The sequence below is a fragment of the Alosa pseudoharengus genome, unplaced genomic scaffold (genome assembly GCF_046254945.1).
Source record: "Alosa pseudoharengus isolate Yale_2024_CS ecotype anadromous, Long Island Sound unplaced genomic scaffold, YU_APseudo_1.1 YU_APseudo_1.1_scf_9, whole genome shotgun sequence".
NCBI lineage: Eukaryota > Metazoa > Chordata > Actinopteri > Clupeiformes > Clupeidae > Alosa > Alosa pseudoharengus.
In genome coordinates, this window is record NW_027468881.1 from 9,028,337 (window position 1) to 9,055,161 (window position 26,825).

At 40.5% G+C, this 26,825-nt stretch overlaps 1 protein-coding gene across 3 annotated transcripts in view; it reads right to left on the reverse strand.

The window, feature by feature from the left end:
* LOC143114121 (C4b-binding protein-like) overlaps window positions 1-12,682 on the reverse strand; it is a 30,207-nt gene extending 17,525 nt beyond the window's left edge. For 2 of the 3 annotated variants that reach the window (XM_076275585.1, XM_076275584.1), the window contains exons 1-2: window positions 12,078-12,682; window positions 5,229-5,420 (exon numbers count right to left, since the gene is read on the reverse strand). In XM_076275585.1, the coding sequence (XP_076131700.1) occupies window positions 5,229-5,420; window positions 12,078-12,144 (259 nt within the window). In that variant the 5' untranslated portion in view covers window positions 12,145-12,682. The remainder of the gene's footprint in view (window positions 1-5,228; window positions 5,421-12,077) is intronic. The other variant, XM_076275586.1, reaches the window with a different exon arrangement.
* Window positions 12,683-26,825: the final 14,143 nt, after the last annotated feature.

Consider the following 26,825-nt stretch of genomic DNA (forward strand, 5'->3'; position numbering starts at 1 on the left):
AGTTCAAACAAACAAACTGAGCATTTAAGAATTAAGATGTAACAATCAGCCCTTTAACATTCTTTTTAAACAGCTGTTACTATGAACGCACGATAGTCCATGAGCCACAGGCCCAATAAGGGGCGTGTCACTACCACTTGGGGGGGCAAATTCTCACTATATTTTTCTGAAAGCTACATATCTCTGGAGTATAAAATGGTATGATAGCAAGTTGGATCTTGTAGCTTTGTGGCTGTACAGGCCATCAAAGTTGACCTCTGATTTGAAAAAAGGAAATTCCGCCTATTGGTTTTTTTTTGATAAACCACTCATAAGAGCCCAGAAAATAATCCAAACCTCATTATTACTGATGCATATGTGGTGTTTGATGTTGGCATACATACTTTGAATCATTATGTGATTTTACCCTTCATTTTGGTTGATAAAATTCAAGATTTATGTGCAAAAAAAAGCTAATTTGAGTTTTCAGAGCAACATGTTATGGCAATACCTGAATGCAGACCTTATTGATCATTACTATTCTACCTTCCTTACTTTCAATTGCGAGTTGAAATTAACGTTAAATGATGACATACATAGGTCTGCAGTACAAATGTTTTTTAAATTGTAGCTGAAACGAGTACAAAGGATCTTTAATCTATTCATTGAATTCATCATCGTCAGAACAGGAGCACAGAGGATGCCATCTCTATGGCACTTCACTCTGCCCTGTCCCACCTTGACAATAGCAACACCTATGTAAGAATGCTGTTCATTGACTTCAGCTCAGCGTTCAACACCATCATCCCCTCCAAACTGATCACCAAACTCAGTGAACTGGGCATCAATACCTCCCTCTGTAACTGGATTCTGGACTACTTGTATTGCATTCATTGTGTCTACACTTGAGATAAATAAGTTTGTTTTTTCTTTGATCACATACACATATATTGGTAGATGTTTTTTCTTTACCTTGACATGTTTTGACGTATACTTCCATCTTCATCAGAAGGTCACACGGTGGAGTATGTGACGCGTTTTTATCATCTGATGTTGTTACGGAGGTGTGATCCACCTGTCAGTTTTTTGACTCTGGCATGCAGGAGGTGTGGTCCACCTGTCAAAAAACTGACAGGTGGATCACACCTCCGTAACAACATCAGCTGATAAAAACGCGTCACACTACTCCACCGTGTGACCTTCTGATGAAGCCGGAAGTATACGTCGAAACATGTCAAGGTAAAGAAAAAACATCTACCAATATATGTGTATGTGATAAAAGAAAAACCAAACTTATGGATTCTGTACTTCCTAACCAACAGACCTCAGTCTGTTAGGTTAGATAATCGCACCTCCTCAACCATCGAACACCAGTGTACCACAGGGATGTGTGCTGAGCCTTCTCCTCTACTCCCTCTTCACCTACGACTGCACACCTGTACATGGCTAACACCATTGTCAAGTTTGCAGATGACACTACGGTGATTGGGCTCATCAGCAATAACGATGAGACGGCCTACAGGGAGGAGGTCCAGCACCTAACATCGTGGTGCACAACCTGGCTCTCAACACCAAGAAGACGAGCTCATTGTGGACTTCAGGAAGTCTAAAGCTAGCACACACACACACCCATTCTCATCAACAGGACTGAGGTGGGGCATGTCACCAGCTTCAAGTTTCTGGGTGTCCACATCTCTGAGGACCTCTCTTGGACCCTCAACACCTCTACCCTGATCAAAAAGGCTCACCAGCGTCTCTTCTTTCTGAGGTCCATCTGTCTCCTCAGATCCTGGTGAACGTCTACCGCTGCAACATCGAGAGCATCCTCACCAACTGTGTCACAGTTTGGTATGGCAACTGCTCTACCCACGACCGGAAAGCACTGCAGAGGGTGGTGAAAACTGCCCAACACATCACCAGTTCCTCACTCCCCTCCATCGAGGCCATCCAGGGCAAGCGATGCTTGCGTAAGGCACGCATCATCAAAGACTGTTCTCACCCCAACCACAGACTGTTCACCCCACTCTCCTCCAGGAGGCGTTACAGGTCTCTCCGCATCCGAACCAGCAGGTTCAGAGGAAGCTTCTTTCCAGCGGCTGTCACCCTACTGAACTCTAGCTCTGCATCCCGGTGACATCCAACTAACTAAGCCCCCATCACCCCCTGCCCCGCCCCTGCCTGATGCCTCCTTGTCTGTGCCTGTTGAGGTGTCCACGACCATGGCAACCTTGACAGGGACAACAAGGACGCGGACATCCCCTAGCCCCCCCCCCCCCCCACAACTGCACTACCCTATTCCACCCATCTATCCCATCCATCTATTTATTTACAAATGTACATAGTGTAATTACACTTATACTGTACATAGCCATATTCTACTGCTTTTCATCCTGCACATACACTTATTATTAATACTATTGTAATGTTACTGTTTCTGCACTACAATGGTACTGTTACCACACTGCACATAGTTGTACATACTGTACATATCTGTCTATTTGGTTCATACTAAATATCCATATTTATTCTGTTTTTCTGTAATATATTCTGTTAATACACTGCATATATCTATATTGTTCTTACTACTACTATAATGGTACCGCCACTACATTGCACATACCTGTACATGTTGTTCATACATTGTTCATATTACAGTACATAGCCATACTTATTCTGCTCTTATAAGGTAACTGCTAATACACTGCACATATTTATATTTAATTTATGCTACTCTAAATCACCTTCTGCAAAACAACTGTATACTACTGTCTACACTGCACTATATTTCTTGTCCTGTCTATGCACCACCTGCCTATACTGTGTATATCACATTGCACTTTTCTGCTTTTTTGCACTTCTGGTTAGACGCAAACTGCATTTTGTTGTCTCTGTACTTGTTCTCTGCACAATGACAATGAAGTTAAATCTAATCTAATTTAATCAAAAAAATTATCTGCCTTTGCTTTGCCTCTTTACGGATCATGCTATGAATAGCAGCAGCAATGTCTGCATAAGTTGAGACATTGTTATTGACCTTCTGGACCAGAGACATTCCATCAATGATTGTTGCTGTATTATATTCATCTGGAAGATTATCTGATAGTGATGCAAGTTTCTGCAAATGCTTTGCAAGTGCTGCTTTAGAGGTTTTCCTTGGGGTCCCCTCAGGTGTCGCCAATGACCATGGTTAAGGTCCAAGAGGGTGACAAAAGACTTATCTCATGTCCAGTCTTTAACATGATGGTCTTGCCATGTGCCTGCATTTTCTTTTTTGACTCATGCTCGTAAATGTCTTTAATTTTTGCTTTGTCAATGTATCATGGAATTTGTGCTTAGGTGTATCTGACTCCAGCCTCTATGTCATGATCTTTGCCTGTAGTATGAGCCTGAATCAGATCATTCCTAACCTCTTGTGTTGCTTTGCCTGCTGTAGATATGCAAATGATTTTTAACATCAGATGAAATGCAATTTTAAGTATATAATAATAATAATAATTGTACATAATGATAACAATGTGTAAAGTATTAATATTTTCACCAACCAGTTCATCTACATCTCATTCCCACATTCTTACTAGTCAAAAGTACAACTGAAATGTATAATGTAGATCATTTTATCCCCTGTGATGCAATTACCATAATTTCCCAACTATTAGCTGCAGCTTTTACATTGATTTTGCAAAATGTCTTCAGCTATGAGGTTAATACACAGGGGCAGTTAATATGGTATATGGTTTTGTTTCTTTTAACTTGCATAAAACCCTGTCCTGTGGCTTATACACAATACGGCTAATACACAGGAAATTACTGTATGTATTTCATGTGCCCTGGACATTATAAAATTATAATATTTATGTTAAGCTGGGTACATGTGGTGATGTGAACAATTTTCATATGGTATTCCTTGAATGTAAAGGTAATATGTGATTGGTAATCATGATGTTTTGATCTCTTGGAATATCTCTTATGGGTAGTTTCAATAAAATACTAATTTACAGAATTTTGGGGTGTTTCCGAATAGTACATTTACAAATAGTAAATAGCATAGCAATGCAGACCTATGTAATCATTTGTATTTCAAGTCTCTGCTGGGAGGTAGGAGGGTATAAATACATTGATTAATGAGGTAGTGGGCATTTCAATTAGTGCTGCAACACGTTTAACATTTAACGTTAATTTCAACTCGCAATTGAAAGTAAGGAAGGTAGAATAGTAATGATCAATAAGGTCTGCATTCAGGTATTGCCATAACATGTTGCTCTGAAAACTCAAATTAGCTTTTTTTTGCACATAAATCTTGAATTTTATCAACCAAAATGAAGGGTAAAATCACATAATGATTCAAAATATGTATGCCAACATCAAACACCACATATGCATCAGTAATAATGAGGTTTGGATTATTTTCTGGGCTCTTATGAGTGGTTTATCAAAAAAAAGCCAATAGGCGGAATTTCCTTTTTTCAAATCAGAGGTCAACTTTGATGGCCTGTAACAGCCACAAAGCTACAAGATCCAACTTGCTATCATACCATTTTATACTCCAGAGATATGTAGCTTTCAGAAAAATATAGTGAGAATTTGCCCCCCCAAGTGGTAGTGACACGCCCCTTATTGGGCCTGTGGCTCATGGACTATCGTGCATTCATAGTAACAGCTGTTTAAAAAGAATGTTAAAGGGCTGATTGTTACATCTTAATTCTTAAATGCTCAGTTTGTTTGTTTGAACTAAAATTCTTGGTTTTTGTGATTGCAAATAGCTCCTGTTTTAAAATATGAACAGGAGCAATTTGCAATCACAAAAACCAAAACAGTCAACACATACATTAACCAATGTCCTTGTGACTATGTACTGTGTTTAGGCTCATGCCCAAATCTTAACGTTTTCACATCAAAATTACTTTAGTATCCTAGGATAAACACTCTTAGTTCATACTTAATGACATTTAAAGGTGCTGTAGGTGATGCTGGATGAAACCACGGAGAGTGAGCTCCCACATCCCTTCAGTGCTCCCCAAGAAACTCCGCCCTTCAGGCTGGCACAGTGTTTTGTTATAGTTTAAGGGACCGGCTTACACCACTTTGTTTAATTCCACTTTATGGAGCCAGGGCTGTTTATGATGACCACGTTTTCTTTAATCTTATTTTTTTTAACTGTACTCCAAGAATCATGGACTTGTCAGTGATTACACACATTCAAGTGTTATATTGTATGTTCAGTGTAAACATTTTCTGTAATATGAGGTTACTTCGGCAGATGAAACTCTCTGGGCTTGGGGTCCACTGTCCACTGGAACAGGTGATCCTCGATGATCCAGAACTAGGCTGATAGCCGGGGTGGCACCGAAGTCGAATAGTAGACTGCTCTTCAAAAGTGTCCTTTAATATATCATCTGCATGTACAACAGCATTGTCACTGGCACGGGGCTTGGTGCATTGTCCTAAAACATATGAAGAGAAGAGACAGAATTCATATTTCATAAACATATTTATCCTGGTTGCACATGCTTGGCGACTTCAATTGCATCAGAAATAGAAACTAGATGTACGGCATAGCGGTACAAAATATGACCGCCGCTCTGTCCTGTACATCCTCTCCGCACTCAGTACTGTACATCCTCTCCTCTCCATGTGTGTGTATGTGTGTGCATGCATGCATGCATGCATGTGTGTGTGTGTGTGTGTGTGTCTGGTTGTGTGGATGTGTGTGTGTCTGTCTGTGTGTGTGTATGTCAATTCTTCTCCATCTCCTATAGAGCCTCACCGATATGGGATTTTGAAGGCTTAAAACGAGTACGATATTTGAGGTTTTCAAAAACTGATATATCGGTCGATAGTCATTTCTAACAAACACAATGTAAAAATGTCTCCCATTAAGCATTATCTCGCATCTCGCATTATGTATTTGAATAGGGCTAATTATGTAGTTTCCTAATGAAAGGCAAATTTTTTTAATTTAAGAAATAAGAGTGTATAAAATAGAAAGAATAGTAAGAATATAAGAGGCCTTTGTTCTGTGATAACCACATTGCCACAAACTACGTTGTGAACAGTTTATACTTAATGACTCTCTCTTAATGCAAGCAAAACATTTTACAAGTATGATCAGTTAGTTTATTTTACTTTTAGCCTTTGTAGCCTAAACCACACTCTTCCTTACTTACGTGGGTGTTTTAGCCCGGTTGAAACCAGACCCTTCTCAGTCGTAATTTGCCGGAAGTACGTCTGGGTTTTTCCCAGGCTATGGGTGTTTGGGAATGAACGTTAGCTCAGATGCTCAAATTTATTTCGTGTAGATTTAGGGCCACCAAGGACTGTGAGCAAGTCAACAGCATTAAAACCTAGCAAGCAGAAATGTCCTAGCCCGTTGTTTAGGATGCATTATAGACAGATATGCCCTGCTGTATATCTTCCATTGGCAAACCATCGCATTAGTGTTGTGGCTAACTAATTAGCTCCTGTCAGTATGTCAGAAAAGAATGGGATGACAGTCAAAAGACTTGTATCAACATGAATTGTGGTTTATATGCCACACAAACTTAGTCGAGGCACATACACCACTAAATAGACCACTGTATAGGTTAGTTTAAACCCATTGTCTTATGCAAATCTTTATTTTTTATTTTCCACCCTGAACATGGGCAAAATGCCCCATTGACATCAATATGTTTTATATAGAGTCACCACACTGCCACCTGTGGTTGTATAGAGTAACCTGTGGTTAGGGATGTAACGGTATGAAAATTTAACCTCACGGTTATAGTGACCAAAATTATCACGGTTTTCGGTATTATCACGGTATTTTTAAAAGTGTGTTCAATATGTTCAGAAAGCACTGATAGGCCTACACAAGCTGAAATAGTTTCAAAAAGTGTCCCGTTCATGTTTAATTGGGTATGTGCTTATAGCTTAACTTACCCTAACATTATTTGGAGGTTGCTATTACTGTTATCTGGATCCAATGAGTGAGACCAGGCTTGGAATTTCACCATTCTGGGGGCAAGGCCACTTGGCCTTCAGTTGAGCATATTTGGTGGAGGGCACAAAGTCCACATGTTAGGGCACCAAGGCCAAAGTTAACTATACAGTAGTAGGCTATAAAAATGATCAAAGTTGTATAGCCTATTCACTGCAGTAGACCTGCATCACTGTATGAAACATTACAAAAACATGAAACATGACATATTACATAGAACTGCAAATGATCTGATCATCTAATATTTACAGATATCTAGGCTATATTTAACATTTATTTTATATTTGGCCTGTTATGAAATCATGTATTGAACAATTTAAGCACAGTTCAGCTTTAAGAAACTCAAATAGCCTAGATGCATGCTTAGCATTTTGTGATCTACTTTCACAAACTCTTAGTCAGCTGTCCTCTGATTTACCGATATCTAGGTGATATTTGTAACATTTATTTGGCCCGTTATGAAATCATGTGGAACAATTTAAACACATTGTAAAACTTAAAGCCCAAATTTGGAGACATCCATGCATGTCGAAATTTACTGCAAATTCAAAACTGGATTACTCTGGAACGGCTAACTGTACAGGTGACTGCTTTACATCTTTGTGTTCGGTAAGGTCTGCTGTTTATTCTGATATATGGTTTGTTATGTGTTAAACGAAAGGTTTGTGAAGTATTTCACCGAGAGGAATGGGTAGGGTGATGGACGCAAAACCTTCAGTAGAATTTATGATTAAATTGAATTATATTATTTACTTTTCTCGCGAACCGTTCACCATAGCAATTCGCGGCTAACATCGTTTAAAAGCTGAGAAAAAGCTATTTCATGTGATACTGATGTCTGCGTGATAAGTAGGCTCGTTCGCGAGTAGTTCAACTGAGAAGAATGGGTGAATTTAGACGCACTTTCTTTCTTGCGCTGTCACTTTCTCCACTGCATAAAATACTAAATGAATTTACGCTGTGAATATTTTGACAGGCCATATAGGCTAAATAAAAATCGCTATTAGTAGGACGCAGGGGCGCAGGAGATATTTTGAAAGTGAGGGGGACCAAATTGTGAACACAAACCCATAGTGAGATCAGATTTCCAGATATCGGATCGCTAACTCTGGTCCACTTTCGACCATAAACTTGCCAGAATATTAAGATAATACCATTGATTGTTTTCTAAATATTTTTTGAAAACATGGTCAAAACTGTGAGATGAGCACAACGCCAGATCTGCCCTCAGACCAGCTTCTTGCTATGTGCAATTCTACTTTTATTTATTTTAGATTTATTTCACACTATTTGGGCCAATGGTAGAAAACTCTAAAAGCAACATGGGATGTTGATATTTTATTAAGCCATGAATGAATCATCATGCCTATCCAAACATAGACTACTACATGATCAAATAGCCTATACTTAAATTGTCTGGTATAAACCAAATCAACTCTCCACTATGTGTTTGCAGTTCATATTTATGCAACGTTAGAACATGTTGGCTTAACAAGTTACCAGTCCAGAACACACAGAATTGCAAAATTGCAACAGAAAGTTGACTTTATAATCAACTACTATTTGTTCCAACAGCATTTAAACAAAGCATTTATAAAATTAAAAAATAAATACTGTTACTGTAGTAACTGTACCACATTATCCCAAGCTTCAAAGAGCTCCCCACGTCTGTGACAGGCAGACGTGATGCCACTAAATTCTCACCTTTATACACACTGAACGCGTAAGAACGCTAGGTCCATCACTCTGGGGTGTAGCCTGCTCTGGATGTATGCACCAAGGTAACTGACATATCCAATTTGTGTCTTGAAATTATGTTTGAAATAAATGTCTTAGAACAAAAACGTTGGGTATAGACTTGTATTTATAGGCTAGTTAGGGGAGTAAAACGAGTTGATCAGTAGGCTTTGAGTTTGTTATCAATAAACATAACAGCTAATGTCATGTTGAGCAGGAGACTAGGCTACCATAAATCCTCAAATTATGCCCGGGATTGATTCTATTTATAGTCGGACAAATAATGGCAGGTTCCCATATAGGCCTACAAGACGGGATAACAATTGCCTATATACCAACAATTGCCATCAGTCCACCAGCACTAGAAGACATTGTTTCGATTTAAGTCAATGAAATAACACCTCTTCTAAATATTTTATTATATTGTTGGTTGGATTAATAGCCTACAGCTGGCAAAGAAAAATCGTTCTCCTACCATGGGTATCCAACACACAGTCTCAAGCTCACTCTCTTGCCGCTCCTTTCGAGGTAGGCTAATTGCCGGCTGAAGCCTAGGGTAGCCTACTACATTACACAATTGTTTCGCGACTCAAGGCATTCCAGCCTACGAATATAATAAAAAGTACTAAATCATGCATAATTAAACAATAACTCAATTTAGGCTACTTGGCTACGCAGATATTTTCCTATTAGGCTACAGCACAACCCTATACAATGAATGGCTGCCTTGTCTCGCAATAAACAGCAGCGCTTTTTTCACTTCAATGTCACAATCCCGACATTTTTTCAACTGCATGAAACATAACCGTGAACCATCAAATATCTCCCAGATTTCAGTGCCCATCAGTCTAAACATTTAGCAATATAATCAAACAGTCCAGAAGTAAATTAAATCCCAAACCAAACCGAAAATGTTATGCTTTTGATAGCCTACCGTATGCTGCTCCAAACGAAACGCATGTCTAAATGCAGGTTAGAAATTAAAAAAGCCTGCCTCTAATAGCCTACCAGCTTGCCTTAAATAAAGATGCTGTGCTTATATACTAAGCAAGTAGCCTGGATTATTTTATGGTGGTTGTTAGTAGACAAATTGGCTTCAGATATCGAACAGAGTGAATATGAGATTGTGCAGTCTTAAACTGTAGATGGCTGTGGTTAGTGATGTGATGCTGTTAATGGGGAGTTTTACTTAGTTAGCGCAAACCCTATAGGTTATTATTTATTTAGCGTACCTATAAGGCTTTTTTGGGGGGGGGGACGTCCGTCTCTTCAGAACTGCGTGGGACACATCCCCCACGTCCCCCGTGCCTCCTGCGCCCTTGGTAGGACGCAAAGCAGGATATTGAAAGAAGGGCACCAAGGCCACCGTGGCCTGTAAACCTCTGATTTTCAAAGGGACATCACAGCCAACGCAAGGGGCAACGACGTGGCCGCCGTGAAATTCCTACCCTGAGAAATAAAACTTTAGGCTACTGTGCTCTTCTGATAACATGAGTGGAATGGATTTAATGTGGACGCGAAAGATAAAAAAGAAAAACGCAGAGCGGCTAAATGATACAGTGCAAGTTTTGCGGTGAAAATGTTCCGCCTTTTAAAATCAGTTGTAGCCTAATCCAAATAGCAGTTAAAACCATCAATTGGACAACAGAATCAGTAGGGTACCAATTTTGCTTCATTGTACCAGGCCTACTGTATGTCAAAAGCAGGCTCGGATGAAGCTGGGAAGGATTAAACACACGGTTTCAACACCGTGGTAATCAACCGTGATAATTATGATATTTCAAAAGAAAACGGTAATTGTTATCGTCAACATTTTTATCACGGTTTATCATTATACCGTAATCGTTACATCCCTACCTGTGGTAGCTCTATACAAAACATATTGATGTCAATGGTGCATTTTGCCCATGTTCAGGGTGGAAAGTGAAAAAGAAAGATTTGCATAAGACAAGTCAAATTGGTGTTTTTGAAAAGAAAAGATCATGGAGAATAAAGAAAAAAATATTTAAAAAATCTTTGTATATTCCCACAAGGTGTTTGGGTGCTCTGAAAATGAGAACCAAAATGATTTTTCAGACTTGTGAGGTCTGCTGTTCAGACCCTGAAGGGATTTATTTTCTGTTTATTGCTTTTTGTGAGAGTGTTTCTACTTAACTCAGTAAGGAAAATAAATCAAGAGCCTATGTTGAGTACAAATATGTCTTCTGAAGGCTTAAACAGAGCCCAGCCAAAAATGTGTATCAACTTTGAGGGACAGCTATGACCATGCAGGATTATCCGGACCAAACGTGACGATTTTGCTACATACTATTCCTATTTATGTACCAGCATGCAAAATTTGAGCCTCCTACATGGTTTAGTTCTTGCGCTGTGGGCTTGTGAACTTTGACAAAAAAAAGAGGCCGAACAAAATCGACACCCCCCTCCCCCTGTAAAACTGGCTGTATCTTGGAAAGTATTGATCTTACATAAGAGTAATTTTACAGTGTGTCTCCTGGGTAACATAGGTACCTGGTAATTTTTTCAGAATTTTTTGAGACCTAAGTGCGTGGGCCCTGGTTGAATTGACGTGGAATGACCCAACACTAATGGTGCCTCGCAGATTCGCTGATTGGCCCCCAATAATAGGAAAAGGTACAAACACAATGGGTGCTTCCTGCTTGGCCCCCAAAAAAGAACGTTGACAATCTCTATATGACGGCTATGCTAGCAGAGGTCATAATAATCTCAAATATCTGTCAGAGACCTCAAACAGGAAACTAGAACAGGAAATAGAACCACTCCCAATCACAATGACATCACTTTTTGTTTTAATATACGAGGAAATTCTGCAGGGCCACCCACACAGAAACCATCAATGGGCACACTTCCCACCCATGTTTCTATGTGAAATACTGCAGCTTGTTTCAAGTGTCATCACACCCCAGTAGCCTAAGCATATCAGATGTTTTTTTGTCACTAACGTTACCGTTAAAAATATGTGCATACTTGAACAGAAGGTTAAAAAAAAAAGCCATTAAAGCAGACATTAAAAAATAGACTGATGAATTGATTCTGACTATGTCCAGAAACCTAGACCGATTGAGTCAACTCACTAGGTTGACACAGGTATACATGAATGCCTTATAAATTACAGTCTATGCCATGGGTTCACAGCTTTGGGCCTGGAAGAAATTTCAAGTATAAACCATGACAGCCTAAAAGTACAAATAATGCATAATCATGCTAACATAACATATATCATATCAATATAAACAAAATGCATAGCAACAACATTACAAAGACAACGCGCAATTTTTCAGAACTAATCTGAAGAGAAAGAAGACGCACATCACACGAAAGAATGCACAAAGACAACATACTACAGAGCAGGAAACATCCTCACCTTTGATTTCAGAGGGAAGAAGTAAGAAAATCCACAAACTTCCCAGGATATTCTTGAAAAACTGCATTGCGTTCTTCGCTTTTCTAACCTATGCAGCGAACATTACTACCTTCATGATGTTAGTTGCCGATATCGCAACTAGCTAGCTAGCTGCTAACAAGTTACAGTCCACGGCTGATTGACTTTATAACCAACGCCTACTGAGAGCTAACTGCTTTAAGAGACTTTAAAGTGATAACTATCAATACCAAAAGCTATAATAGTTGATGAATGTTAAAGTATGGCTGATCAACTTTGCAGTGTTTATCTGATGATGTTAAACGTAACGTAAAAACTAAGTTTAACATTAGCTGGCTAAAAACAGCTGTAACATTAGCTGCTAGCCTAATAGCTGGCTTATTTGGCTAGAAGCTAGCTGGTAGATTAATTAACCGGTTACCTTGTGATACAAGGTGGCTTTCTATCTTTAAAAAATATATTTTGAAATGTTTTCATGTGAAATCTTTCAAAACGGGCTTCTGCCGATATCCTATTACAAACATTGGAACACTTGCTAACCTGACCTCCGTTCGCGCAGGGCGTCAACTGTAAGCACACCCAGAACCCTCGGGAAACTTCCGGTTTCTGAACTGGTTGCAGTTCCCGTTCTGGTTCCACGTGAGGGCGCTGTCACTCCCCGATGTGAGTCGGTCGCTACCCGATGTGAGTCACGCGTGCTCAGATTGCTAGGTTTTACCATAGACATATGGGTTTTACGGCATAACGCCAAGGGATCCGACTGAAATCCATAAAATAATTAACTTTTCTGTTTCAAAAACGTTTTAGCTATCTAAGATTGTTTGATTGCTAACGTTAGCAAACGCCATTCAAGTGACAGCCTTTGTTGTGCTTGATTGCTTACTTACTTGCCAGCAGTGAACAAACTTCGTTATGTAGGTCAATTTTTATTGATATTACAGAAGTCTCCCGCTAGCAGGCTACTTCAGCCTCTAATCTAGAACTGACATTAGAGATCATGCCGTGAAAAAGTGATGCCTTACGCTAAATATTACTGTGTGTAGGCTAATGTCATTATTCTGTGGCTAACAGCACTGGAAGCATAGACAGTAAAAGAAATGGACGAACAGACTCCGTCGTTCTCAATGGGAGGGTACTGAGTCATTTTTCAGTTGGTCCCCCCAGTACTGCGCAGACTCGCACCTAACTTCGTAACGTTAGCCATCGAACTGAATCTTGTAACTCCTATGATAGATAGGCTACACAGAAATTCTTCTCACACTTCCTTCGCCTTCAAAGTCATCAAAGTTAAAAATGTATTTATGTATTATTATTAATATCATCCTCACAAGTGATATCAAGTCATGTTAATGTTGAAACTACCACACATGATCATCTTCGAAAACAGTCATGGTAAAACAAAACAAAAAAGTTATAGCCTTGAGGCTAATCTTCTTTCCACTTTTCTGACCTACGTCAATCCATCGAAAACCTCTGAAATGATTAACGTTAGACTACCTAACGGTAAAACTACTGTTTTTCCATTAGGTTTACTTGCCTCTATGCTTTACCTTAACATAGGCTACAATGCTATTGTAGGCTACATAGCTTTGTTCACGAGTTTCCGTGCTGGCTGGACTACGCTTCTTATCCAAACAATACGGTTATCTCCCTTCAGTGCGTTAGCTTCCCTTCAACCGGACATGCTAAACATTCTTCTTACGGGAACCTAACGTTACGTACGAGGTAGTCGAGTCTTGTTTTGCCTTTTATTGTTTATGTAGATAACACAGAAGCTAAAATATCGGCACATGATATATGTTATATGAAGTTATGGGAGTTCAAAAAAATCCTTAATGGATGGGCGTTCTATGGGGTTAGCAGAGAGTTGATAACCACCGCTACATCGATGCTTCTACTTCCGGGAATTCGCCTGCCCCCTTGACTGGAAGTAGTAAAGTGACGCATGCGCGACTCACATCGGGGAGTGACAGCGCTCACGAATATGCAGAATGAATGGAGGTCTATGGAGTTGTACCCATGGCTGTACCCCTCAAAATCCACTTTTCTCGGTATATAATTTTCTGTCTAGAAATGTGATTGTTGCTTTCGAAAGAGGGGGCAAATAAAATACATAGTGCTTATTATTATGTTTTTGAGTATCTGCTACTATACCGCTGCGTCGACGTTTCTTCCGTGATTTGGGGAAAAGCCCGTAAAAGCCCTGGCAGGAAGCATGTATATGGATGTAGATGTAGTTAACACGGATGTAGGATGTAGTTAACACTAATTTGTAAACACTTCGGGAAAAAAATATTAAAAACTGGATATACCAAAAAACGTTGATGTAATCGCTTCCTGCAAGGACTTTTACGGGCTTTTCCCAAATCACGGAAGAAATGTTGACGCAGCGGTATAGTAGCAGATAATCAGGCAAGTCTTATTTAAATAAACTCCTGTTGCACTTACAAACTTTCTAATGCCTCATTATTGGACTAAAGGTCATAGTTGTACTACTGCAGAAGTTTCGTACCATTCAGGGAATTATTAGTGGGTTAATTTACGAGATAAAAGTTGGTTCCATCACGACTTCAGAACGTCATTAGTTTCTGACAGCGCTACTCGACCAGGGTTCGACCAAGGGAAAAAAGGTTCTGGGAGGGTGTTTGGCTCGGGGTCATGGTGCAAAGGACCCTAGGGTGAAATTACTCCGAACCATCGCTTTAATGTGTGAGTCAGAGGTCGGAAACTGGGGCTAGATTTTGCTAAGATTTTGGGGCTAGAGTTGCCCAGTTAGGGGCTCGTCATCACTTTTGTCGACGTCATTGATACGTTTTAGAACAATTAAGTGACTTTAAAAAATATAATAAACCGAGTGTATTTTCTTTGCCTCCCCTCGAATACAATATTCAAATTACTTGAAAAAAATGTATTACCTGAGAAAAGTGGATTTTGAGGGGTACAGCTCCATAGACCTCCATGCATTCTGCACTCGTGGACGAGCGCCCTCATGTGGAACCACAGCAGGAACTGCAACCAGTTCAGAAACCGGAGGTTTTCCGAGAGTGGCAGTTCTCTCCTTATTAGACAGTCTCTGGCCAGACCCTCTTGTAACAGCTGTACTCAGTGATACTGCAGACTAGTAAAAGTAGTTAGAAAATAAGGCAGAAAAACAACAAGTTTCCTCATGCTGCTTACTTATGTTGGAATGTGCAAAAATGTACAAACAATCAAGAGGATGCCTTCTTGTATGTGATTTCTGCAACAGAGATACTGTAAACGTGTTGATAGCCTATTGTTGATTTTTATGCTGTAGCCTATGTAAAGCATGTCACACAGTAGCCTAGCCTACAGAAAACACTTACTTTATGTGATATAATGATAACTTGTATGCCTACAATGGTTTATTAAACATCAGAGTCATTTATTTAGTCAGTCATCATGTTCATGTTAATGAATAGGAAGGACACCTAAACCAGTGTTTTTCAACCACTGTGCCGGGGCACACTAGTGTGCCGTGAGAGATCATCAGGTGTGCCGCAGAAAATTACCCAAATGTCACTCACTGGTCCAAAAAAGCAACTGTTGCATCAAAGAATTTATAACCACATGCTCTCATTGATTGTATGATTGTATATTAACAGAATCATCACATATCCAGTTCATAACAATTAAATTAGATATAGTCACCTACAAATGAAACAGAGGGCGCTTGTTTTATTGAGCAGGTCTTGCATAGAAGCCATAATAAGGCCATATCTGTGTATTATTTGAAGTTTTAGGCTATGGTATGTTAATTTTTTCTTTACACAGGATGTTATTGTGCCGTGGGACATTTTAAGTGTCAAAAGTGTGCCGTGGCACAAAAAAGGTTGAAAAACACTGACCTAAACGATAGCCATAAACCAAAATTTCGCGCAATATCTGCCGTGAGTCCTTATGCGTGAGTCACAAGCTCCTCCCAGCTGACTCTGGCAGATCACGTGGACAGTCAATCGCAATCGATTATTTAATAAATAAATGTGAATTACGAATAATAATAAAAAGCTTCTACCTAATGTGACTATTTTTTCCATGAACTGTAAAAGAAAACACGTTTTTTCCAGCTGTATTCTCCATAAAGAGTAAAGTAAATTATGTACTTATTTCCGGAATTGACGTCACTTCCTGGACTCGTCTGAGGCTGGTCTGGGTCTGAGGTCTCTCAGTAGGCTTGTTCGACTTGAGGCAGATCTGTGCAGATCTGACTTGATGTGATGCATGCTGGTTTGAACACAGCATGCATCACATCAAGTGATGTAGGAGCTACAACAGAGGGCAGCTCATCCCGGACAGACAGGCTACAGTCTGCCTGACGTGACTCGCGGGAGATACCGCGGAATTTTGTTTGCAATAAACACAGCAGAACTTTCATTCTTACTCATTAAAATGAGGATGATGACTGACAAAATAAATTCTTATGATGTAGTTTAAATAAACCACTGTTGTCATACAGTTAACAGGCCTGCATTGTAGCACATCTATTCAATATCAAGTGTTTCCCCTATATGTGTGTCTATCTATTTGGCAAACAGCAGAAAATAACAGAATATCCAAACGTTTTCAGTAGGCTAGCCTACCATTGTTGCAGAAATCACATATAAGAAGGTATCCCTTCGATTTCTGTTCATTTTCGCATATTCCAACATAAGGAAGCAGCATGAGACTGCCGTCAAAATCGTCATGAGGAGATTCCTCCCAAATGGCCCTATCACGTCTTTGAACTGACGTCATGAGGGCGTGTTTCAGCTTGTGCAGATCGTGGAAGGCAACTGCAAGATCTTAGCCTAGAAATTTAGATGCTGCTGGCGAACAGTGTGACACGAGTTAAGCTTTTATTATGTTGGCAAACGTTTGAACTAGCCAACTAGCTCTGTTGGTGGGAAACGCATGGGACTCATAGCGCTGCCGCTGTCCTATTGCGTGCAGAGGGAATTTGAAAGACAACTGATTATCCCGCCCCTCGGACTGAGCACTGCGAACGGTGAGTGCCCAGACCCTACATTTTAATGTGGGTCTGGCTCGCCAGGCTAGCAAGATCTGTCTGCAAGCTAAGACTCCCGCGATATTTTAAGGTTATGTGACATGGTGTCATGGTGGTAAGTCCCTCCCCGGCTGACAGAAGTCGGACAGGATTTCTAACCAGTAAGCATTGCGTCCATCCCAGTATGCATTGTGTTCAACCCAGCATGCATCACATCAAGTCAGATCTGCACAGATCTGCATAAAGACGAACAAGCCTAGTGTGTTGTGGAGAGGAAGTTAAATCATTTAAAGACGAGTGACCGTTGCAGGAAGTGCATCATAACAAAGGGACGTCAGACCCTCTTGTAACTAGCCTGGAAAATCCAGACCCTGACAATCTAGAAAGATTAAGGGTCTGGCCAAGAACGATAGGCGTGTTCGACTTGGACTGAGTCTGACTTGGTCTGGCTTTCTACGTAAACGTGATCTTCAGAGGCTAGCCGGGATGAGCTACAACAGAGGGCAGCTCATCCCGGACAGACAGGCTACAGTCTGCCTGACGTGACTCGCGGGAGATATCGCGGAATTTTGTTTGCAATAAATACAGCAGAACTTTCATTCTTACTCATTAAAATGAGCATGATGACTGACGAAATAAATTCTTATGATGTAGTTTAAATAAACCACTGTTGTCATACAGTTAACAGGCCTGCATTGTAGCAAATAAATTCAATATCAAGTCTTTCCCCTATATGTGTGTCTATCTATTTGGCCAACAGCAGAAAATAACAGAATATCCAAACGTTTTCAGTAGGCTAGCCTACCATTGTTGAAGAAATCACGTATAAGAAGGTATCCCTTTGATTTCTGTTTATTTTCGCATATTCCAACATAAGGAAGCAGCATGAGACTCCCGTCAAAATCATCACGCGGACATTCCTCCCAAATGGCCCTATCACGTCTTTGAACTGACGTCATGAGGGCGTGTTTCAGCTCGTGGAAGGCAACTGCAAGATCTGTCTGCAGGCTAAGACTCCCGCGATATTTTAAGGTCATGTGACATGGTGTCACGGTGGTAAGTCCCTCCCCGGCTGACAGAAGTCGGACAGAATTTCTAACCAGTATGCATTGTGTTCAACCCAGCATGCATCACATCAAGTCAGATCTGCACAGATCTGCCTCAAGTCGAACACGCCTAATGTAATGGCCCAACTTGAGGGGCGGCAACAAGCATGCATTTAAAGATAAACTATGCAGTATTGGCAATTTCCTTACTGTTTTTTTTTCCGGTTTTTGCTTATTTTTCGCTTGCTCTGTCATGACGAATGTCTGAGAAACTCCATCGCTACCTTTTTCTAGCCGGTGCGTGTATGTGTATTTGAATGCAGTAAAGCAATTTGTTACACTCGTTATACTTCCTGACACTGAGGCCGTCGACCCACCGGCCCACAGTTGCAAGGGTGTTTTTTCCGCTCACAGGTGCTAGGGGGAAGCGAGACGGCCACCATTCAACCCGAAAAAAGTCATATAACCATTCCAATGACTCTGAAACTGGTAAATGAAGGTAAATTAAGCTAAAAAACTTGCATATTAAGCTAAAAAACCTGCATAGTGTGCCTTTAAAAATCTCACTGCACGCAATTGGATAACTACGGAGCCCCTAAGGGGACATGAGCAAAATAAAATGTAAAGTTTAGTTTCATGTGCTCACGTGAAACTTTCATGTGCACACGCTAAAGTTTCATGTGCACACGCAAAAGTTTCATGTGCACACACGAAAGTTTCATGTGAAAAGGTTTTGCGTGCGCACACAAAACTTTCATGTGCTCACATGAAACTTTAGCGTGCGCACATGAAAGTTTCACGTGAGCACATGAAACTAAACTTTACATTTTATTTTGCTCATGTCCCCTTAGGGGCTCCGTAGTTATCCAATTGCGTGCAGGGGAAATTCAAGGAAATTCAAGGAAAATCTACGGAGCCCCTAAGGGGACATGAGCAAAAAAAAATCTAAAGTTTAGTGTCATGTGCTCACGCTTTCATGTGCTCACGTGAAACTTTCATGTGCGCACATGAAAGCGTGAGCACATGACACTAAACTTTAGATTTTTTTTTGCTCATGTCCCCTTAGGGGCTCCGTAGATTTTCCTTGAATTTCCCCTGGGGATCAATAAAGTATCTATCTATCTATCTATCTATCTATCTAGATAACACTAGACCATGATTACTCTGAATGATTTCGGACTTCGACGCAATGGGATAACACTACGACCAATGTGTACTGTCCTCCAACGTTGCAGCACTGTCTTCATCAGTTTAGCTGGTTCCCTGAAATGTTGGGGTAAAAGTAACGTGCATCATTGCTCATTGCCAGAGTGTCTCGCAGAGACAATTCCATTGTGCTCTCTCGAGAACTCTGGATTTCCAGGGTATCTTGTTACAGCTGTACTCGGTGATACTGCAGACTCGTGAAATTAGTTAGAAAATAAGGCAGAAAAACGACAGGTTTCCTCATGCTGCTTCCTTATGTTGGAATGTGCAAAACAGTCAAAAGGATGCCTTCTTGTATGTGATTTCTGCAACAGTGATACTGAAAATGTGTTGATAGCCTATAGTTGTTGATTTGTTTGCTGTAGTGTAAAGCATGTAACGTAGCCTAGCCTACAGAAAACACTTAGTTGATGTGATATAATGATGACTTGTGAAATGCATGCATATAATGGTTTATTAAACATCATAGTAATTTATTTCGTCAGTTATCATGTTCATGTTCATGTTAATGAATAGGAAGGACATTTAAACCATAGCCATAAACCAAAATTCCGCGCAATATCTGCCGTGAGTCCCCAGGTACGCCATGAGAAAGTGAGCGTGGATGATGCCATCACTTATCTTCTATACAGGACACATTCTCACCTAGACAAGGGGAAACGTGCTGTGAGAATAATGTTCTTTGATAACACCATCCAACCCCTCAGACTGGGAGACAAGCTCTTGCAGATGGGTGTGGACGCTCACCTGGTAACCTGGATTACAGATTACCTGACCGAGCGACCACAGTTCGTCAGACTGAAGAACTGTCTCTTTGACACTGTGATCAGCAGCACTGGAGTGCCACAGGGAACTGTGCTCTCTCCAGTCCTGTTCACCCTGTACACATCTAACTTCTGCTACAACACCGAGTCATGCCACATGCAGAAGTTTTCTGACAATACTGCAATTGTGGAGTGTATCAGGGACGAGCAAGAGGAGGAGTACAGGAGCCTGGTGGATGACCTTGTGTATTGGTGCAAACTCAATCACCTTCAACTCGACATTTCAAAGACCAAGAAGATGGTCGTGGATTTCCGCAGGTCTAAGCCCGCTCTGCTACCAGTCTCCATTTATGGGGTCAATGTGGAGGTGGTAAGCACCTACAAATATCTGGGTCTCCACCTGGACAATAAACTGGACTGGTCAGCCAACACTGACGCACTCTACAAGAAAGGGCAGAGCAGGCTGTACTTCCTGAGGAGGCTGTGGTCCTTCAATGTGTGCAGCAAGCTCCTCAGGATGTTCTACCAGTCTGTTGTTGCCAGCATCCTCTTCTATACGTGGTATGCTGGGGAAGAAGCACAAAGAAGAAGGATGCTGGGCGACTTGACTGGCTGGTAAGGAAAGCTGGCTCTGTAGTGGGAGCTGAACTGGAGTGCATCACTTCAATATCTGACAAAAGGACCCTGAACAAACTGATCAACATCTTGGACAATGAATGTTATCCACTCTACAGCACTATTAAAAAGCAAAAGAGCTTGATCAGCTGGAGACTTTGCTCACTGCCATGCACAACTGAAAGGCTGAGGAAGTAATTTGTCCCCAGGGCCGTTGAACTGTTCTCTGCATAGTCTGTCAGCCTCTCCACCCTCTCCATATTGAGTACTGACTGCCCACTACTGCTTTACTACTACACTGTTTTTCATGCTATATTAGCACACATGACCAATGGCTTCTGCTACAATATTGAATGGCTGTAACCCTATTACCTCAACCTATTTTTGCACTGACATAGTTTTTTATATTACCATGTCTACATTATACTTTACTCTCTTATTTGTCAATATTATTTATGCTGGTCTCTAGACCTAATTCTTACACTGTTGCACTGTTGGACTACTGTACTTTTTGCACCTTTACCATGACACTCACTCTCTTGAGCACCTTACCATGCACACAGAACTACAGGACTGTTGGACTGCTCTTTGCACCTTCACCATGACACTCACTCTCTTGAGCACCTTATGCACACAGAACTACAGGACTACTGTTGGACTTCTTTTTGCACCTTCACCATGACACTCACTCTCTTGAGCACCTCACCATGCACACATAACTACAGGCCAGTCCCGGCCCTGTCACTGCAAGCGTCTCATGCTTGATCACCCTCAAGCACACTGTGTATTTTTTTTATTTAATTTATATAGTATATTTAGTATTTAGTTTTGTTAGTTTTTCTTATCTTCTACTGTCTCTATTGTACAGTGGAGTTTGGTTATGTTTATACTTATATTTACCATTTCTGCTGTAAGTGCATGTTGTGTGTGATGTCTGTATGCTACTGAGACCTTGAATTTCCCCTTGGGGATCAATAAAGTATCTATCTATCTATCTATCTATCTATCTATCTAACTAATTTCACGAGTCTGCAGTATCACCAAAGATGGTTGATTACGAAGATACTTCCTGAGAGGCCATTTCCTGTCCTCGGAAATGGATGCAAATAGGGTAGCAGTAGGACACGCCCTGCACGAGGGGGGGCCACTACCCCCCATGTATGCAGTGATCGGGCTCCCTTTTTAACATCGAGGTCTATGGCAGAATCCAAGAATTTCCCAGAATTTGTCAAAGCCTTATTTTCCTGAGCAATGGATGCACAATTCGGACACGGTATCATGATCTCCAAACCCTCCTCCCCATTTCAGGACAATATCGTGACAGTATGACCCTCCATCAACATTAATGAAGGTGTACACCAAGTTTGTTTTGTACTCCGGCAACCCTCCTCATGCATCAACCACGTGGAACTGAGGCGTTCAAACATCAGTCATACGTCAGTGACACGCCCCTGTGCAGGCGGGGACTGAACCAGAGCCCGTCTCTGACTGAACTCTACTTTGCCCTCATAGACATGAACTAGGACGACCCATCTTGCTACGCATTAATTATCTTTGGTATCACCGAGTAAAACAGCTGTTACAAGAGGGTCTGGCGTCCCTTTGTTATGATGCACTTCCTGCGACCTTCACTCGTCTCTAAATGACTTAACTCCCTCTCGCTTTGGCTTTACTACAGACAGCCCGGTAGCGAATTATATAGTAGCAGAGAATGTCTAATAAGGGGAGAACTGCCACTCTCGTAAAACTTACGGTTTCTGAACTGGTTGCAGTTCCTTCTGTGGTTCCACATGAGGGCACTCGTCCACGAGTACAGAATGAATGGAGGTCTATGGAGCTGTACCCCTCAAAATTCACTTTTCTCGGGATATATTTTTTTTCCAAGTAATTTGAATATTGTATTCGAAAGGGCAGGCAAAGAAAATACACTTGGTTGAGTATTATATTTTTTAAAGTCACTTATTTGTTCTAAAAAGCCTTTCAAACGTGTCGATGACGTTTAATTCCCATTAATTTTGGAACTCCCATTCATTTTGCACTCATGGCGATCGCCCCCAGTGGAACTCTGGTGGAACTGCAACCAAAATTCGGTACAATAGGACTTACTACGGAGTGGCCAGGCTCTCCGTAGACGGGCTCTGATAGTAGGCTATATACATACAGTCGGTTAAGACGTTCGGAAAGGTTACCGCCCCTCATAAGGGGGAAAGCATGCTAACATCACACAATGGAAGTCAATGGGCAAACTCGCTAGCAGTTAGACTTTATACATTCGTTTTACATTCAGGTGGAGTTCTGCTTGTTTCTGAACACAATAATTTAAAGGAATTGTGTTTACTTAACTGCCCAGTGTATGCTAACAACCTAATTCACCCTCCATTGCCCAATGTTGACAACAAATTTCTCTGGAAGCTATATTCGATGGTAGCATCATTAGGTTGCTAACTGGCTAACTTTTATGGGGTTTATCAGTTTTGTGACCTGCTACAATTCATTTCGTGAGTCAGCAGTTTACGGAATGAATTATGTGTCACGATAATTTTATTACGTGGACGAAATGCATAAGAGAATCACGAAATCAGTTTTGTGACCTGCTAAAATATATTTCGTGAGTCAGCAGTTTGCGGAATGAATTAGCCAGTGGGTCCCATTTAGGAGTGGCACTCGCAGTATTATGCACTTTGGATATCTTACATGATTGTAGCCGTGTCTAAACAACAGAAAAGAGACCTTAGTGCAGCTGCAAACTCCTCCATTGCAAACGCTAACTAGGTAAGACGTAAACACGGAAGTGACGTAGCCTAGTTCCCGCCTTGATGAGTGACTTGACAGATTACAGATCGAATTGCCATTTGAATTTTGCAACACAAAGAGCGTGGCAAAGTGCAATGCAATCACGGGGGGCGCTATTTCTTTTCCATTTGAATAAAATGCCTCAAAACGATGGCAAAACATTTTGCCCAAAATAATCCAAATTGTTTTCAGGCTGGCATTGTCAGTTTTGCCAAATATGTTTCAAAATGCAATCCTACATTGCACTTTGAATATTAAATTGCAAAACGAATTGACAGTTAAATGATGAAACTAAATATTGAAAATTGAAATGCAAAATTAATTGCCATTTGAATTTTGAGACTGAAGTGAAGTACCATGGCAAAATGATATTCTATTTTTTAATATAATATGATATTCTATTTTTTAATATAATATCATTTTATCAACCAAAATTATGCAAATTGATTTTAGGATTGCATTGTCACTTTGCAGATTAAAATACAATTTGTTGGAAATTATTGCAAATTGCAATATTAAATTACATAATGAATTGGCAATTGCATAATGTAATGTCTTTTTGAATTGCATATTGCAGATTGCATTCTCATTTGAATTAAGCTACACATATGCTTCCATACCCAACCAACACAAAGTTGCACATACAGTGGTCTACATATAGAACAGAATAATTTACTGTATACAGTTACAGTAAACAAAAAACTATGCTGCATCCTCTCTTCTGTTTCAGTCTGGCCACAGCACCTCATCCACATCACAAGCATTATGCTAAAGCTCTGATTGCCAATTGTAAAACTGTGTGACAGGTGTTTGCCCATGTGATGAGTCAGTGTGCATAGAGAAATTAACTTTAGAATTTGAATGGCAGTGTGTTCCTTGTGAAAAAAGAAATTGTCTTAATAAAAATGGTGCCAAATGTAGATAATTGTGTCTAGTGTTTTGAAACAAGTGTGTTTTAGAACTGCAATTTCAGTGTAAAGCAGGAGTTGTGCTTGCAGTTTAGCAGAATTGGTTCAGGGGGTTGGTGCATGAGTTACATGTTGTGGTCATGGTGTCTCAAGTACCAGTATTTGTGTGTAAACAATTGAGAAAAGCTGTATTCGTTCTTAAGCTTTCTCATTCCTACCTTCAACAACCGGTTTGCTCTCTGAACTGGCTTATATTGGTTGTGTCACATCATTGGAAACTAGATGTACCGCAGAGCGGTACAAAATATGACCACCGCCCAGTCCAGCACATTTTTTCCACAAAAAGAAATCACGCTGAAAGGCCTATATGATTCTAACTGTCTCACTAAATTGCATTATCCACACTCAATTCTCACTGGTATCTGCTAGACAACAAGTACCAAAACATGATTAGTTCATAGATTTCACATGTAAAATTAATTTTATACAACCCCACCTCCATCTTGCCTGTTCATAATTCTGAGAAATTCTTGATTGTTTGAGTTATGTGTGTGGGTGTGTGTGTGTGTGAGTGTGTGTTTGTGTGCGTGCTTGTGTGCGTGCTTGTGTGTGTGCCTGCGTATGTGCCTGTGCATGCAAGCGTACACATGAAATGGGTTGCACATGAAATGGGTTAGCATGACCCCTGGAGGCAAACATACGGAAAAAAATGGTCATCCTAGGCCCTACAGTTCTCAAGATATTCACAGAAACTGTGTCTGCCCTACCCTCCTTTCGGGGGATCCAGTCCAGCGGGGGGGCTACAGATCAAAACGAAAAATGACGGTTCCATGCTATCCATGTGGGGGTACATGCCCACCAAGTTTTGTGTACCCCGGTCTTTCAGTGTCCCGGGAATCCTTGTTGGTGTACGTCACTAAATGTACACATAAATTATTTTATTGTAAGGCTCCCCATGAACGAAAGTACACAAAACTTGGCATGCATTCGGAGGGTGTCATAATGATCCTACACTTTTAATTTCGTGCAGTTTTGACCTTGTCAGCCAAAGATATTGTGATGAAAACACCTACTTTTTTGCTTTTTAATTTTTAACTAGGTGGCGCTATACATGAAATAAGTGGTAATGGGATGGGTTGACATGCCCCCTTAAGACCAACATACATAAAAAAGGTGGACCTCCTAGGCCCTACGGTTCTCGAGATATTCACAGAAAACTGTCTCCGGCCACCTACAGGCCAGTTGGTGTATAGTAACATAAATTAATTTACAGTTTTTCTCAGTCGCTTTGGTGCTTTTTTCACATCACTATTAACATTTGCACAGCAGTTAGTGCATTTCTCAAAACAATTAGTGCAAACTGCAAAACCTAGTGGATAACCTGCAAAAGCACGTCACTTGCTCAAAATGGACAGTCCATTCCTCAAAAGCAAGTATTCATGTCAATGAAACTGTCAGTCAGGGGCGTTTCTAGAGTTTCAGGACAACCTGGGCTTAGCCCGGATGGACCGGATGTAAATGTAAAGATTTTTTATATAGTCAGTGTTCCCCACAGAATTGAATTGTATTTGGGGTGGTAGGTGAAGTGTGTGTGTGTGTGTGTGTGGGGGGGGGGGGGGTTCTGAGTCGGAGTCAATAAGATGAATAGCTATACTTGCCTTGCACGACAAGTCAATATTGAGAAGTAACTGTAACTTTATAGTGTGCTAACCTCGACAACCCAACAGTATACTAACAGTATTCTATTCTAAAGAATTTCATGCCATTTCAATAACATAGAAAATCATTGCGTGGTGGTCAGTTTTGATACTGTGGTGGGCCGCCACAAATTAATCAATGTATGGGAAACACTGACAGTACATAAAAGGTGTTATTATAGTAGACAACACACTACATTAGACTGCCCAAATTATTTATTATTGAATTACTAGGTACATACACGTTTAAGTGTGAGGTTGCATGTAATGTATCATTAAGCAAATGTTCTGCACCTCCTTCTGTTGATCTCCCTTTTCTCTCCATCACCTGACTGCTCTTTTGTTGTTTGATTTATGCCAGAGATCTACCAAGAAGACAGTAAAATGTTTGATGTTAAAATGGGATGAGAGAGAGAGAGAGAGAGAGAGCTACCATCTACAAAATCATGGAATCAGATCAGTGTGTGGCAAACCAACAAAAACATACTACATTACAGGATACAAAGAACTTTTGAGATTGCAATGTTCAGCTCTAATTACAAATGCTTTGCTTATGCTTAGATATTTAATGGTTTATAGTTTGTCACTGTTAAAACATCTCCCTTACGAAAAAATCCTACATTGCAGGCACACTGTGTATTAGTGTTAGAGAGCTTAACATCCTCATCTGCTCCTCAGAACATCAGTACAAATGTTCAA